This window comes from Panthera onca, chromosome A3, assembly GCF_046562875.1.
Source record: "Panthera onca isolate mPanOnc1 chromosome A3, mPanOnc1 haplotype 2, whole genome shotgun sequence".
Classification (NCBI taxonomy): Eukaryota; Metazoa; Chordata; class Mammalia; order Carnivora; family Felidae; genus Panthera; species Panthera onca.
Genome location: NC_138341.1, coordinates 85,219,570 through 85,236,760, shown reverse-complemented (window position 1 = coordinate 85,236,760; position 17,191 = coordinate 85,219,570). Strand labels below are relative to the sequence as shown.

The window sequence follows — 17,191 nt, the reverse complement described above, 5'->3', positions numbered from 1 at the left end:
GTCCCCAAAGGCAAGTTTCCTTGAACCCATGTTTCCTTTCCTTTTCATTGCACTAATGAGCTGTGTAGGCGCTGTGTGTATGCCGTGGATGCCCTGGGCAGGGCAGCCCCCAGCCCCACTGGGCCACCTTCCGGGAAGCAGGCCTCCCTTCTGCCCTCGAGACCTCCCCGGGGCTTCTCTTCTCAGCCAGGCGGTGGGTGATTCACGGAGCACGGAAAACGCTTCCAGCTTTTCCACGACGGCAGTCCTTTCTGAGGTGACTGGCCTGCACAGGGGGCACCCACCTAACATCTGAAAAGGCTTTGCCACCTGCTACGGAATAGTCCAAACCGATCGCTCTAACTGTGGTAAAATACACCTAGCATAAAATAGGCCAGCTTCGCCCTGTTGAAGCATGCAGTTCAGTAAGTGCCACGAGGCTTCACGTTGTTGTGCAGCCAGCCTCTGAGGCTCTTCATCCTGCAAAACCGAAACTCTGTCCCCGTGAAACACTAACTCCCCGTCCCTCCTCCCCCAGCCCCTGGCAGCCGCCGCTCTACTTTCTGTTCTGCGCATTTGACTCCTAGGTACCTCGTCTCAGTGGAGTCGTACAGGACTTGTCCTTTCGCGCCTGGCTTATTTCACTGAGCGTAATGTCCTCAGGGTTCCTCCACGTGATAGCTTGTGTCAAAGTCTCCTTCCTTTTTGAGGCTGGATAATATTCCATCGTATGCATGTACCACATTCTTCTTAGCCGCTGATCTGTTGATGGACACTTGGGTTTCTCCCACCTTTTGGGTGACTGTGGACAATGCTGCTTTGGATGCACGCATGTCTACAAGTTCCTGCTTTCAATTCTTTATGCCCACACTGTTTTCCATGACGACAACAAAAAAAGTTAAATGCATGTATTCTGTAGCATTATCACAATGATAGCATGATTTAAAACCTCCCAACTCTTTCAGCGTCTGGGTGGCTCAGTCGGTTGAGCATCCGACTTTGGCTCAGGTCGTGATCTCGCTATCGTGCGTTCGAGCCCCACATCGGGCTCTGTGCCGACAGCTCAGAACCTGCTTGGGATTCTCTCTCTCCCTCTCTGTGCCCCTCCCCAATGCATGCTGTCTTTGTCTCTCTCAAATAAATGAATACAAGCTTAAAAAAAAAAAAAAGTATGAGATTACTTAGGATTCCTCAGGTGAGGTCAGGAGCAGCACAGAGACCACACGATGTTCTCTCCTGGAGTCATTTCTCCTTTTCAGCCTTTGCTAGAAAGCGTGGATTCTGCTTTCTTAATAACCCCTGCCGTCTGTTCCCGACTGTGTGCCCCACTCTCGTGCACAGCCTCAGCCGGCCTGATTCTCTGCGGTGCCTTCTGTGAGGTCCCCTTCCTGTCCCCCCGTACGTCCCCCACCACATGTCCCACATCGTCTTAGCCTTTCACTCCCCTGTTTAAACAGCTCATGCCCCCTCCACTGCCTTCAGGGTAATCTTAACTTCTGTGCAGACATTAAAGGGCCCTCCTGTCCCGACCTGGATTTGAACCTTCCTGCCTGGTGCCCTGGGCTGTCCCTCCAGCCAAGGACCCCTCTCACTCACACCTCAGCTGTGCTCATGCTCTGTCTCTGCCCAGAAGTCCTTCTCCGACCCCCTGTGCCCACCTCCCTGCTGTCCGTGGGTCGTCCACACTCAGCCCGTGCCACCTGTTCCAGAACTCTCTCCCAACCTGCTTCCCACCAAGTGACACCAGAGCCCTGTCCTCGTGGCTGTCTTTCTGAAGTTCCCTACATCCAGGCTTCTCTGTCCAGCCAGGTGTCCCAGTGACCCTGCTGTCACACTTGGTTTTGCTGGGCTCCCTCAGAGCTGAGGGCTGCACTCTGTTTCTCTCACCAGTTGTCAGTGAGAAGCAGTGACGAGTCGTATGTTTTGTGTTTCACTTTCTTACAGACAATACTGAGGGGGAATCCATTTGTTTTGGGGAAGCATCTCTTTCACACACACACATCTAAATAGTTGCTCTGAAAGCCCAGCCTTCCTCATTTCACCAGCAGGGTCACGATCCAGGAACGCCCACAGGCTTCAGCCCCCGTCTGCCCCCAGGATTTGCACGACTGCCCCGTGCCATGGGTCAGGCAGAGCAGCCGTGGCCGCTCTGGCCCTCTCACTGTCTCATGCTCTGGGTCTGCAGGACTTGTCCTACAAGGACCGACACTGGCACGAGGCCTGTTTCCACTGCTCGCGGTGCAAGAGCTCGCTGGTGGACAAGCCCTTCGCTGCCAAGGAGGACCAGCTGCTCTGCATGGACTGCTACTCCCACCAGTACTCGTCCAAGTGCCAGGAATGCAAGGAGACCATCATGCCAGGTCAGGAGCACGCCCTCCTCCTTCGCCATGCCTCAGAGCAGGCATGCCCTTTTCTGCCCTTCCACTGGCTGAATTTGTCCGAATCTGGTCATTGCAGCAATGGGTATGGTGCCCCGCTGTGCACCAGGCGCTGGGCCGGGGGCCGGGTGCTCGCAAAGCAGTGAGCCCCCTGTCCTCCTGGACTTTGTGTCCTACACACACAGACATTCGTTTTCAACAGACCCAGACTTGACCCCAGCTGGGTCGGGTGTCAGAGGAGTAGTGAGGTGGCTTGTCTGTGATGGGGGAGGTGGGACTGTGTCCCTTGGGGGAAGTTTCTTGGGGCAAGTTGGTCTGTTTTGTTTTGTGGGTCTTTCATTTTTAAAAAACTGAGTGAACACGCGGTTTGTGAGTTCGAGCCCCATTGTCAGGCTCTGTGCTGACAGCTCAGAGCCTGGAGCCTGCTTCGGATTCTGTGTCTCCCTCTCTCTGCCTCTCTCTGCCCCTCCCCTGCTCACACTCTGCTTTCTGTCTCTCTTGAAAATAAATAAACATTAAAGTAATAGTAATAAATAAATAAATAAATAAATAAATAATTTAAAAAACCACAAAAGACTAAATTGAAGTATACAATTTTTAAAAATATTTTTCTGAGAGAGCACAAGGAGGGGAGAGGCAAAGAGAGAAGGAGACACAGAATCCGAAGCAGGCTCCAGGCTCTGAGCTGTCAGCACAGAGCCTGACGCGGGGCTTTGAACCCACGAACCGTGAGATCGTGACCTGAGCCGAAGTTGGACACTTAACTGACTGAGCCACCGAGGCGCCCCTGAAGTGTACAGTTGAATACAATGGGAATTTTCGTAATTTATCAACTGTTGTGATGCCTGAAGTATTTTATGGTTCGTATTTATAAGCTCGATTCATTTCAACAACAATCACTTAAGAACTTGAGGTTTGGTTTGTTAGTTGAGGTTTTTTAGAGGGACGTCAAATATGTGAAACTTTCAGGTGCAGTTTTGAAGGAGTTGAGGTCCAGACCGTAATAAATAGAAGAAAGCACCAAGTCCCCTTCAAAGTGATTTTTAAAACCCTCTGTATTCATGAACGCCAGATAAGACGTGCAAAACGAATGGAGCTTGAGAGTTTCGGGCTGGTTGCATCAGGAGGTTGACGTTAATTTAAATACAAATTTTTTTAGTGTTTATTTATTTTAGAGACAGAAAGACGGAGCATAAGCAGGGGAGGGGCAGAGAGAGCCAGAGACAGAATCTGAAACAGGCTCCAGGCTCTGAGCTGTCAGCACAGAGCCCAACGTGGGGCTCAAACCCACAAACCGTGAGATCATGACCTGAGCTGAAGTCAGACACTTAACCGACTGAGCCACCCAGGTGCCTGTAAGTTTTAAAGCCCCGGGTAGCCTGCTGAGTCACAGTATTTCACACAGCAGCTGGATTCCTGCTGACATGTAATGGGAATTAGGGTTCCCGAGGTCATTTAGAGCCAGACTCTTGACTCTTTAGCAGAAAACTGCTTGCCATGCCCCAGAGTTTTCTTTTTATTTTTGGTTTGCTTTGTTTGTGGCAGTGAAGAGATACTGAAGAGTTTTGAGCCGGAGACTGATGGGCAGGAAGTATAATTTTAGGAAGATATATTGGATAAGAAATAAAAGGCGAGGGCACGAGATGGTTTCTCCTGCCTACTACATTTCTCTGGCTAATACATCTCCAAGATAACTAACTCCATGTTCTTACAAGGAACAAAACCCCCAGAGCAAGGCCTCTTACAGAGATGCGTCCATGCTGCAGCTGTGGGGCAAGGGCCCAACGTGGGGGCCATGGAATGAAAACCAAAGCCCACGTACAGCAGAGCTGACCTGAGGTCACGGGTATGGACGATCACTGACTTCCTTCCGCTTTGGCAATCGTGGTTAATTCAGAAGGTAGAGTCACAGAGGACACACAGGATGAACCTTCACAGAACGGAGGTGCTCACAGCCTCCCCAGAAGGAGAGCAAAACAGACGTGTTGGGATCATGTCCAAATCAACTAGGTTTAGTCCAAGCTCTAGCAGGCCTGAGGGTCTTTGCTTTGCTGCACAGTAGCTGTGTGGCCTTAGCCACTTGGAGCTGGGGGAGCCTTGGTCTCCCCGCCCCCGCCTGCACTTTAAATTCAAAACCAGCCCTGCAGATACTGTTTTATGCCACCACCGTATGTCTGTCCCGGCTTCCCCCTCACTTCGGCACTCCTTCCCTGAACCATCGGTTCTCAGGGAAAACCTAGAAACCGACAGGTTTGGTTGACTGTTTGCTGGCTTTGACTTTCCACTGATCATTGCCCCTCACGGAGACTTCACTAGAGAAGCCTGGCTCCTACCCGCTATGGTGGACCCAGAGCAGAGGAGTCAGGAAGGGGCCCCGGGGATGTCGCATGTGAGTACTCTTGAAGGATGAGCTGAGTTTCACCCCTGGAGAAGTCAGAAAAGGGCACTTCTGGCAGAGGAAGTGGACTCAGCACCAAAGTCAGAGTGTCTGGAAAAAGCTTGGTGGAAAGGTGGTGGGGGAGGGGGGGAGTGGTAAGGGAAGGGGGGAGGGGAGGGAGAGGGAAAAGGAGATAAAGAAAAGAAAGGAAAAGGAAAGGAAAGAGAAAAGAAAGAAAAAAGAAAAGGAAAGGGAAAAGAAACAGAAGAAAAGCGCTAGATCATAGCACGACCTTCCTTGCTTTGGTTCCATTTTTTAAAGGGCTACCAAATCAAGATGACTAGGAGTACAGATCATCAGCGTAGCTTTTGCAACGACCTTAGATACACAGAACAAGAGGCAGGTACTAACTGACAAACCCGCCCACTGGCCACAACCCTGACAAAAGTTAACTTCCCAAAGTAGTCAGGAAACTAGAGTCTGTCACAAACCACAGCGAGCCTCTGTTCGCAGAGGATTCTGCAGAATCCTCTGAGCGGCATCTCAACTGTTGCCAACCCTTCACCACGTTTCTGGCTCCTCACTTGTTTATTTGAATCAGGAAAACAACAACAACAACAAACAAACACCCCTTGGTCAAGACCAAGACCGTGTACTTGGCATCTGCCGGAGAACCTGGGCATTGTTAGAAAGAAGGAAGTTTGCTGCCACCTGCTGGCCATGTTGTACAACAAGCTATGCAGGTGTGACTGCAGTAAATAATTGGTACCTCTCAGATGCGCACCCACCGTCCCAATTGGGCCTCGAGTGCCCACCAGCTTCCCGGCTAGAGACAAGACAATTCCCTGAGGCCGGTGTTGATATAAGACAGTTATTCTGGAACACGCCGAGAATGCACTTACACGGTCTTCCTTGTGGTCTTTAGTGATCATCTGACTGCCATGTATTCATTGATAAAAATCCTTTGGTATTTTAGCTGTTTAACCAGAGGGAAGGTCAGAGATTAAAGGAGCAAGTGGCAGGGGCACTTGAGTGGGTCAGTCGGCTGAGCGTCTGGCTTTGGCTCAGGCCATGGTCTCTCAGTTCGTGGGTTCGAGCCTCCTATTGGGCTCTGTGCTGACAGCACTCTGCTCCTCTCCAGCTTACACACACGCTCGCTCTCTCTCTCTCTCAAAACTTAAAAACATTTTTAAAAAACATTTAAAAAAAAGAGCAAGTGGCAAAAATATACGTGGAAAAATAAGCCCCTGGAGATAAGGAAAATCATTCCAGATTTATATCATAATTCTTCTATTTTTACCTGAAATTCAGTCACTGAATGTAATTTTCCTTGTTTCAGCGGTCATCACCCTGTGATTGGGTTCCATAGCTTTGAAGATCATTATGTACCCCTCCATGAATTCCCTCACACACATCCCCACCTTCCAGCGCCTATACTTACCCTGAATATTTTATATACTCTGTGGGAGTTAGTGCCCAAATGTCCTGTCTGGGAAGTACAGGAAGCTGAGACAGTGACCCAAAAATGACATCTAATAAAATAATCTTGCAACGGTTTTCTGCATATATCCTAATTCCTGGAGATACGGACATCTCTTTGTCAACCTTGGAAGCAACCAAAACACAAACCCTTAGCCTGTCATCTCGCCCATATTATCTTTGGACTTAGGCTAAAGTCGAGTTTCTAGATGCCCGAGTTACGCTGCCTGCCTGATGCCAGCATGAGGCCATCCTGGTTCAAAGCTGGCAGTCCTGCTCCCAGCCTAACCACCCCGCGCCCCCGCCATGCTCTGATCCCACGTTGAAGTGCAACTTATGCGCCCTTCCTTCTACAACTGCAAACTTTCAGTGAGCCCATGGGTTGGCCAACAGGTTACCAGAATGAATCAAATACTTGGGGCCTTGAAGCCCACACTTTGTCACAGCTCCTTTCTGCCATTGTAGGATGAAGCATCCGTAGACAATTGAAATAAATGAATGGGTGTGGCTGTGCTCCAGTAAACCTTCAATTGTTAAATGGGGGTGGCTGAGACTGTGCGCGCAGGCCCTACGTAGCGCACTGGCCCCGGGTGCTAGCTCCGATACTTGGAGCCCTTTTCTTGTTTTTCACCCCCTACCCTCCTGTCCCCCCAAAACTTACCTTCTGCTGCATGCAAAGGGCTCTTGCATACAATCTGTCTTGAATCATCTCTTTCTGTAAACACACGCCCTTTTATTTTCTGGGAAAAGTATGGGGAAACATCAGTCAACAAATACCGAACATTGGCTATGAATCCAGCTTGGTGGTGTGGCAGGGGGGTGAACCAAACAGCATTTCCGTTCTCTAGACTTCTTAATCTACTCGAAGAAATCACGTAAACCTATCAAATGATAACAGCCATTCGAAAGGAAATGGGATGTCACAAGATAAGATCAGAAAATCGCGAAATGGAACGTATGAGTGTTAGGTTTGGCTTTTAATGATAGTGCTCAGTGCAGTGCATAAAACCGCTATGACACATCACAGCTTGGTTTATTTACACAGCAGGTCACATAAAGTGAGCGACGTGGAGGCTCCTCACTGAATCAGGCTTGAGATTCTAGGTTCATTTACACCCCACCAATTTCCATCCCGTTGGAGAGCCGAAGGGTGTTCGTTCACGGGCCCCCGGGCTCTGGGAATCTCACTCCATCTGGGATTGGTCTGAGCTATGCCAGATTTCTCTTTCTATTATGCAGTGCTGAGAGACAGAGACAAATACTTGTTCCAGTTAATGTTCATAACCACCCTGCTGGACAAATAAATCCCAAGTATGCACAGAGACTTTTCTAGAAGTGGGGTGTATGGCAGTGAACCAAAAGACAAAGTCCCCGCCCTCTCCAAAACATTCCCACTTAAGAGGCGAGCCTCTGAGAGCTGAAGTGACTTCCTACAGCCCCAAAGCCAGATGGTGGCAGGTTCTCAATGCAGATCATAGGGGCTCCGAGCCGGTCATGTTGTCAACTCTGCTCTTTGCTGCTTCTTCTGGACTCTCATGACAGGTACCCGCAAGATGGAGTACAAGGACAGCAGCTGGCACGAGACCTGCTTCATCTGCCATCGCTGCCAGCAACCAATTGGCACCAAGAGCTTCATCCCTAAGGACAACCAGAACTTCTGCGTGCCCTGCTACGAGAAACAGTATGCCTTGCAGTGTGTTCAGTGTAAAAAGGTATCTGTCATGCTCCCTTGGACCTTGCGCGCTCCATTCGGTCTGCCTCCATGGCCCCTGGCTGGGAGTCCTCCCTCCCCGGACAGACAGACACCTGTAAGACTGGAATGGCACAAGAGTCTTGCAAAATCCTCACGAGCGCATGTGCATTTTACCCGCTGGACGGACCCCCGTCCCGGTCCTTCTTTCAAGGACATGAGTGCCCCTGTGACCTGAGAGAAAAATCCTGGTCGCCTCCCTCCGACAGCATTGTCCAAGATTTGCCCCCGTTTATGGCTTCATGTTAAAGGGGAGGAAAACTTACTGTCCCAGAGCTGTCCTGATATGCTCGCTTTCCACCAGTAGACAAGAAACCAGCTGCTAATAACCCTAGTGGGAGGGAGGGAGGGATGTGAGAAACGGAGGAAAGTTGTGCCCCGAGCGCTTGCAGACCCTCTTTGGCTCCGGCCCCTTTACCAACTCTGCTGTTGGGCCTTTGGGGGCCCAGCCTGGTCTCCGCCTGCGGCACTTTTCAAAGGGCACTTTTCTAACTCCCTTTCAGCCTTTCTTTCTCATTTCCTAAGGTCTTATTTCTGTCCTGGTTTGTTTTTTTTTGTTTGTTTTTATTACCACTTTAAATTCCACGTCTCCCGATTTCCGCTCTTCTGGTTATACTATTTATCTACTGTTTATTCCTTCCTCCTTAGCTGGAACTCTCATTCCCGTGTTTATTTCAGGAAGCTTCTTCTCTGCTCTCTCCCTTTTTTGTTTGGTTTGCTCTTTCCCACCAAGAGCGAAGGAAAGTTCATGTGATTTGCTTTTCTTCCCCTCTTTTCCTCCCAACCTTCATCGCCGCGTTTGGTTGCAGAAGTGATGGTAACACATCCTCTGGGCAGCACGGCCCTGTGTGTGTTCATCAGGACACATGACAGCATTCATGCCAGAAACATCCATCACTCCTGTAGTGAAGTAGGCACCCAAGGCTACCAGGGCCCGGTGGCGGGGAGATGCAGTCCAGCGGCAAATATTTGAGTACTTACTGCCAAGCGGGCTTTGGAGGAGAACAGAGTTTAACAGAGTGTGTACTGGGAGGACGTGAGCTAACCTGAGGGGTGGGAGCCAGGCTGGTGTTGAGGGAAGGGTGCTCTGAGAGAGTGACCCTGTGCTGAGCATGTCAGAGCTAGCCGCGTGGGGATGTGGGGTGGGGGCATGGGACCCGGAGTCCAGACGCAGAGAGGAGAAGGATGTGTGTTTCATCCTGAGCAAACCTCTTACATACACACATGCTTTCTGCATTCACATAGATACCTTGCAACAGAGTATACTTTGCATAAGTCCTGTTCCAACGATGAAATTAAAAAAAAAAAAATTTTTTTAATATTTATTTATTCTTGAGAGAGAGAGACAGAGCGCGAGTGGGAGAGGGACAGAGAGAGAGGGAGACACAGAATCCAAAGTAGGCTCCAGGCTCTGAGCTGTCAGCACAGAGCCCTATGTGGGGCTCGAATCCACAAACCGTGAGATCATGACCTTAGCCAAAGTCAGACTCTTAACTGACTGAGCCACCCAGGTGCCCCCTAGTGGTGAAATTTATAGGAAGATCAGTAATGCTTTATAGTTTAATGAAAAGATATGATAAAGGGAGTCCTAAACACTGGCACCTGCTTTGTCTTTAGCTATGAATTCTCAGGCAAGTGGCTTAATTTCTCCAGGTCTCAGTTTTGTTCATCTGTAAAATGAAAATGATATCTGTATTATTTCAAGGTCTTTATACAGTTGAGCCTTGAACAACACAGGGATTAGGGGTACCAACCCCCCTGTGCAAGTTGAAAATCCACATAAAACTTTTGACTCCCCAAAAACTTACCTACTAATAGCCTGAGGTTGACCAGAAGCCTTACTGATGACCTAAATCCTCGATTAACACATATGTTGTATGTTTTATGGATCGTATACTATGTTATTACAAGAAAGTAAGCTAGAGCAAAGACCATGTTATTCAGAAAATTCTAAGGGAAAATACATTGACAGTACCATACCGTGTTGATCGAAAGAGATCCACGTAGATGTGGACCCGCGCAGTTCAAACCCGCTGCTCGAGGACAAGACTGTCCTGACTGTAAGGACGAGAGGCGGCAGTGGATGATGGGGCCACGTTACGGAAACAAGATGCATGAACCTGCCAAGGGCAGGTGTCTCCACTCCATTCTCCATGGTTCTGTGGAGCTGAGACCCGCCCGTCCCTCGTCCACTGTTGAAATAAATACGAAAAGCAACAACATGAAAAGAAAAACACTGAGTAAAGTTGAGGTGTTGATGACCAGTTCTATCACATGTGGCTTCTCACTGCATTCTTAGCGGCAGGACGGGGTGAGAAGGTAGGCCCTGGGCGCATTGTCCCCCCGCTCTGTCCAGGGGGCCGCCCCTGACTGCAGCCTCGGTGGGCACCGGGCCCACGGTGTCCAGGCCTCTCCCGTCTTCCACCACTAGGAACCGCGTTGTAAGTGGTGTTTGCAAGTTTAGCACCCAGATGGAGGCACGGGGAGCTTCGCACATGACCTGCCCGCGGGCACAGGGCTGGTGAGGGGAGGGGTGAGCGTTCACATCTGAGTCTCCTTGAGGCCGCCCCTGGCCGCACCCCTCCCCAGCACAGCCCCTTGCACAGCGGCCACGCGGAGCTGCCTTGTGGCACCTGTACCTTCAGATGCCCCAGCATCCCGAGGGGCTGAGGTCACGGCTGGGATCCGCAGCACTGCACTGAGAGTATACAGAGGGGGAGTCCAGAGCGACTGTCAAGTCAGGGGAGCCGTTTCTGGGTGACCTTTAGCCAACACCGGTCGTGCTCTGGATGGGGACGTCGCATGCCCCGGAGGCCGTGCGGCCTCGGGAACCTGAGCCTCTGCCTCCTGCCTCCTGCAGCCTATCACCACGGGAGGCGTCACGTACCGGGAACAGCCCTGGCACCGGGAATGCTTTGTGTGCACGGCCTGCAAGAAGCCGCTGTCGGGGCAGCGCTTCACGTCCCGGGATGAGTTCGCCTACTGCCTGAGCTGCTTCTGTGACTTGTACGCCAAGAAGTGCGCCGGCTGCACCAACCCCATCAGCGGTGAGTGTCCCCCAGGCCCCCACTCACGCACGGCCACCTGCTCTCCCTCACTCAGCCATCCCAGGGATGGACAAGATACCGGACTTTGGCCCCCGAATATGTTTACCTACCAAGACTCCGGGCCTCGCTGAGGTTCTGAATAGGCCGACACTTTCTGCCTCTCTTGCTTTCCTGTCCTCGTTACACTGGGGCCACTTCGGCAGGGGACGCTGCCCCTCTAGCTCACCTGATCACTGAAACCCATACGGCCTGTTCTCAAGAGGTTTGTTATTTCTGCTTTTGGTTGGGTTATCTCCACATAGCAGTCTGTGAGTCTATGGCACCCGGGGAGGCACAACGAAACTGGCATTTCCAGGCGAGCCGCTCCCTGTGTTTCTAAAGGTGCTCCCTGGCATCTTCGAGGGACTTGTCTACCACCAGGGCATAGCTTCACGAGGGCAGAGGGCAGTGTTCGAGGCGGTTCTCCCTTAGCCCCCAAAGGCTCCCGCAGAGCAAGAGCCCAAAGTCTGGCTGGCATTGTACTAAACGGTTAGACGTGCCGGGAAATGGAGCATGGAGGACAGATGGCTGGTCAGACTCAAGTCCTGTAAATGTTCACCACGCATCACCACACGAATCAGTGACTGGGCCGGAGGGAACCGTGAAAATTCCAGACTGACAGAGGAAAAGTTCCGTGACCTGGGATTCCCAGCTCTGCTACATTCGGGTGACTGGCTGATCCCTGTCAGTGGCAGATGGCAGACACGTGTAATGTAAATATAGCTGCGTGGCCAAATGGCGTCCCTGTGTAGCTTTGCAGTGTAATCACACAGACAGATTTCACAACTCCTGTGTGCTTGTCCGTGACTTTCTTTTTCCTGGGGTCTGGAACTGAGTGCATCTAAATGCACCTTTTTTTTTTTTTTTTTTTTACGTTTATTTATTTGAGAGAGAGAACCTGAGTGGGGAAGGGGCAGAGAGAGAGGGCTAGAGAGCGAATCCCACACTGCCAGCGCAGAGCCTGACACGGGGCTCGAACTTACGAAACTGCAAGATCATGACCTGAGCTGAAGCCAAGAGTGGGATGCTTAACCGACTGAGCCACCCAAGCGGCCCTAGAACTGAGTGCATCTAACTCAGCCAGCTCACCCGATGTAGAAAGCCCCAGGTCACTAAAATAATCCTTGATGCGTAATCCAGAGCTCGTATTTCCATATGAAATTAAAATGTAAAGAAAAGAAGTCCAACATTTAAATTTTTCTGTTAATTCGATTCCAGCCATATATACCAGATTGCCCCCTTAGAATCATGTAGAGAGAAGAAAAGCAGTCTTTTGATTAATCCAACAGATTAATCTTGAATACTGTTTTTACAGTAACATCTGTGGAAGTAAATGTTTATAAAATTAGGCTTCATATGGGGCCCCTGGGTGGCTCAGTTGGTTGGGCATCTGACTTCAGCTCAGGTCATGATCTCACAGTTCGTGAGTTCCAGCCCCACATCGGGCTCTGTGCTGACAGCTCAGACCCTGGAGCCTGCTTCAGATTCTGTGTCTCCCTCTCTCTCTGCCCCAACCCTGCTCATGCTCTGTCTCTCTCTGTCTCTTAAAAATAAATAAATGTTAACAAAAATTTTAAAACAATAAAATTAGGCTTCATGAAGCAATATAATCTAGCTAAAAGCGCTTTGAAATAGAAAGTATCAGATATGTGTCGTTATTCCCCTGGTAGCACTGAAAAACAGAAACACCACTAGGAAAACAGTGAGGAGCGTTGCTTCTCTGAAGTGCAGAGAGTAATGTTCTGGAACCTACGGAGGAACTTTGAAGTTGCAGCTGAAATGTACTTTTAGCCGAATCCCCATTTGCAGGAGATTGTGCATTTAGATTCGGTTTTTAATAGATCCTTACTCAGCACTTTTTCTTGTCAGCAAAATCTAAATGATTTTTGCAAATAAATCACTGCACATCCTATGTGCAGTGATGCTAAATCCACACATGCGCACAGTCCTCGTTACTCTGAGTCCAAATCTGCAAATTCACTGACCTTTGTTTGAAAGTCCCAAATCAACACCACGTCACATGCACCCCCAATGGAGGCGGAACGAGGTTGACGCTCTGCCTTGTTTTCGACTAGCATACTATAACCATGACCTGTTTAGTGCCATGTCGTGGTCTGTTTAGTGCCATGTCGTTAGCATTTTGGTGCTTTTTGTTGGCAATTTCGCTGCTTAAAATAGCCCCCAGGGGGCAATGCAGATGTGCTGTGTTCCTGAGTGCGGGAAGGCTCTCATATGGAGAAAACAACACGTGTTAGATGAGCTTCCTTCAGGCCGGAGCCATGGTGCCATTGGCCGCAAACCTCAAATAATGAGAGTTGACGTATGTACCTCTTGCCTTTAGAAGGATTCGTCCTCCTTGGGCTGCTTTTGGCTCTCATTTCTGTGACCTGCCCCATTGATTGGCATTTCAAGGCAACCGTGGAGTTTCTAATCCACCTGGGACAGCACCCAGCATAGCTCCTACGCTAACATCCTTCTTCATCCTCTTCAGTTCGCTCAGTGCCAAGAAGAAACACATGTACCTTCTAACTGTTCTGCAGCCCCCGCCCCTGAATCAAGTTAAAGGGTTGCCTGAGCCTCTGGTTTTTAAACATGGGTGCATATGTGAAACGCCTGGGAAGCTTAAACAGTTACTGCTGCCTGGGTTATGATTTAATTGGTAGGGGCTATGAAAGGTGGTAGGATTTTGAAAAGCTTCCCGGGTGATTCAGATCTGCAGCAAAGTTTGAGACCCTTGGGCCTAAATCACTGGCTTGGTTCTGCCGCAGGGCCAGGGCATGCACTCTGCGACCACAGCCCCCTTACAGATCTAGTATTAGTAAAGGCAATCAGCGTTTTAGTAACATTGCATATTCAGGATACCTCTGCTTTTAATTTTTTTTATTTTATTTTTGAGAGGGAGAGACAGAGCGTGAGCAGGGGAGGGGCAGAGAGAGAGAGGGAGACACAGAATCCGAAGCAGGCTCCAGGCTGCGAGCCATCAGCACAGAGCCCGACGCGGGGCTAGAACCCACAAACCACGAGATCATGACCCAAGCCGAAGTCGTACGCTCAGCCCACTGAGCCACCCAGGCACCCCCAGTATACCTCTGCTTTTAAAGCTATGGGGTGTTCAGGAAAAGAGTCAAAAAGCTTTCCTAGTGCATACCCCACCCTCCGCAGGGCTAGAGAGGCATTAGAAGGAGCACAGAACTGGTGTCTAATTAGCTGAGGGGGATTAGCTCATAAGTCTCCCCCAGGACTTAATGCCCCAAGGCAACCTAGCCAATTAAGTTACAAAAGGAACTAGCTGTTGAGTGAATTACAGACTTCTCATGCTCTCTATTTTATTATAATGGACTTCAAGCCATTATAAATGGAGCAGTCAGTGTGGTTACTTTCTTTTTTATTGGGGTAGATTGAACAACTATTTCTACAAAGAATTCTTTGTAATTGGAATTCATGATCCAGATTTCACCAGAATCAATCACAAACTTTTTTTTTTAAGTTTATTTATTTTGAGAGAGAGAAAGAGAGAGGCAGAAGCAGAGGGAGAGAGAGAGAATCTCAAGCAGGCTCCGCACTATCAGCACAGAACCCAACGTGGGGGTTGAACTCACGAACTGTGAGATCATGACCTGAGCAAAAACCAGGAGTCGGATGCTTAACTGACCGAGGCACCCAGGTGCCCCTCGATCACAACTGTGAATGACCCTGTGTATTTCATTCCATTTTATTCCAGGTGGCTCAGTGACAGCACAGAGCGACCGTATTTTAATAGGTGGCCAGTGTACCTTAAACATTTGATAAGAAGTAGTCCTCAAACAAGAGTCAAGCGCCGAACTGACTTACCACTTTTCTTGCTTAAAGTATCAGATGGCTTACTGCCCACACATCATAATGTGCCCCCACCCACCTTAGCAGCCCACTTTCCACCTCTCACACCGAAGTTCATGCTGCCGTAGCTTATCTCCTGACATTCCCACCGCAAGAAATGTCCACACCCACATACCACATACCGTTTCTTTTGTGAGGCCTTTCCTGGCCATTCCAGAGAAAATTAGCCTATGCCCCTTCTCTCCCCACCCTTCAGCACTTCATTCATCAAATCACAAACTATTTGAGCTCCAGGCAGGAGGCACCCAGCGAAGGAACAAGAGAAATCAGCGACCGGTCTCCTGGAATTTCCTTCCGATGGGACAAACACACACACACACACACACACACACACACACACAGTGGGCTCTTCGTAAGTATAGCACTGATCACACAGATCTGGAGCCAGTTTATGTACCTGCTCCTGCTGAGGTTTGTGAACCCCTCAAGGCTGTGCGGGGTGTCTGATTCCCACATGGACCCCCGGCACCCAGTCGTTAGAACTCGCACTCCCCACTCCCCGGACTGCACAATCCAGCTTTGAGACAGGAGCAAACCAGAATTCCTCCTGCAGGGCCAGGAGCCTGCTTCTGACTAGCAATGTCCTCCCCCCACCCCCCGCCCCCGGTGTTCTTTCTTGTCTGTTCACAGGACTGGGTGGCACAAAGTACATCTCCTTTGAGGAGCGACAGTGGCACAACGACTGTTTTAACTGCAAGAAGTGCTCCCTCTCCCTGGTGGGGCGAGGCTTCCTCACAGAAAGAGACGACATCCTGTGCCCGGACTGTGGGAAAGACATCTGAAGTCCACACCGCTGACTGCTGGCGACACTCACGGATTTATGTACGCTCTCCTTCTCAGCCAGGCAGTATTGTGTCTGGTCTCCACCGGCCGCGTTGAGACTCTCCTCTTGTGCTTTTCTCAGTGATATCCACATTTGTTTAAACCCTTTAATCCTTTGTACTAGTTCAGTCCCAGGGAAGGAGGAAACCCCTGTGTAAACCCTCGGTGGGTAGCTGGTTTTGGAGTTTTGTAATCAAGCAAGGCAAATCCAAGTGCAAAAATCCTTTCGAATGACAGCTTTGTAAATGTATCTTTCTTTCACTGCATATTTAATTTTTAAGTGCAATTAACATGTCACGAACTCGAGTTTCCCAAACCACACGAGATAATGCAGAGTAGGTATTTACAAGTATGTAACTTCCTGTCATGTAAGCCCTAAAGCAAGATTATACAGCTTACAATAAAGTTATCCAGAACAAAATGGCCACACAGCGTGTGAAACAATGATTAAACACTGAAGTTCTGAGCACCGCGGTATAAAACGCTTTATCGTATGTTCCGCTGATCGCTGTATGAAGTGCACGTTCAGACGGGCTGGGTCAGCGTTCACTGAAATTACATCACACCTTTCAGTGCAAAGAAGGCCTTCAGTCAGCAGCACAGCCTCTCTCTTGCTACCTTCTCTTTGTGCCTCTCTCCCAAATTCTCTTGCTCTGCATTGGATGCAGCAGCATAAACTCCAGAATATGAGCAGCAGAAAATGAACTAATGACAGTGAAGGCGGGGGGGGGGGGGGGGGGGGTGGCACTTTTTCTTTTTAGAGAAAGAGAGAGAGGATGTAAGCAGTAAAGGGAGGGACTCTTTTCAAGTTTGTTTACTTTTGAAAGAGAGTGAGCATGAGGGGCAGAGAGAGAGGGAGAGGGAGAGAACGAGAATCCCAAGCAGGCTCCACACTGTCAACACAGAGCCAGAGGAGGGGCTTAAACTCACAAACAGTGAGATCATGGCCTGGGCTGAAATCAAGAATCAGACACTTAACTGACTGAGCCACCCAGGTGCCCACTGGGGTTTTTCTTTCTTTTTTCTTTTCTTTCTTTCTTTTTCTTTCTTTCTTCTTCTTTCTTTCTTCCTTCCTTTCTTTCTTTCTTTTTAAATTTTTTTAACATTTTTATTTATTTTTGAGACAGAGAGAGGGCAGGGGAGGGGCAGAGAGAGGAGGAGAGAGAATCCCAAGCAGGCTCTGCACTGCGAGCACAGAGGCCGATGCGGGGCTCGAACTCACGAGTTGTGAGATCATGACCTGAGCTGAAATTCAAGAGTCGGCCACTTAACCGACTGAGCCACCCACGTGCCCCATTGGGGTCACTTTTCTTAACAGAGCTCTTTCCCAATGCCATGGGTCCATATCCTACCTTGACTTGCCTTCTCGTTCATAAAGTGAAGGATTTCAAAAGGATACAAGCACCTTGAGGCCAGAGATGACCTCTTGTTCATCTGGGTATTC

The 17,191-nt window shown here is 49.5% G+C and overlaps 1 protein-coding gene across 4 annotated transcripts in view; it reads left to right on the top strand.

Moving 5' to 3' along the window:
- Window positions 1-16,174, top strand: part of FHL2 (four and a half LIM domains 2) — a 65,621-nt gene extending 49,447 nt beyond the window's left edge. For all 4 annotated transcript variants that reach the window (XM_060609924.3, XM_060609940.3, XM_060609954.2 and 1 more), the window contains 4 exons: window positions 2,165-2,339; window positions 7,756-7,925; window positions 10,824-11,010; window positions 15,556-16,174. In XM_060609924.3, the coding sequence (XP_060465907.1) occupies window positions 2,165-2,339; window positions 7,756-7,925; window positions 10,824-11,010; window positions 15,556-15,707 (684 nt within the window). In that variant the 3' untranslated portion in view covers window positions 15,708-16,174. The remainder of the gene's footprint in view (window positions 1-2,164; window positions 2,340-7,755; window positions 7,926-10,823; window positions 11,011-15,555) is intronic.
- The last annotated feature ends 1,017 nt before the right edge of the window (window positions 16,175-17,191 follow it).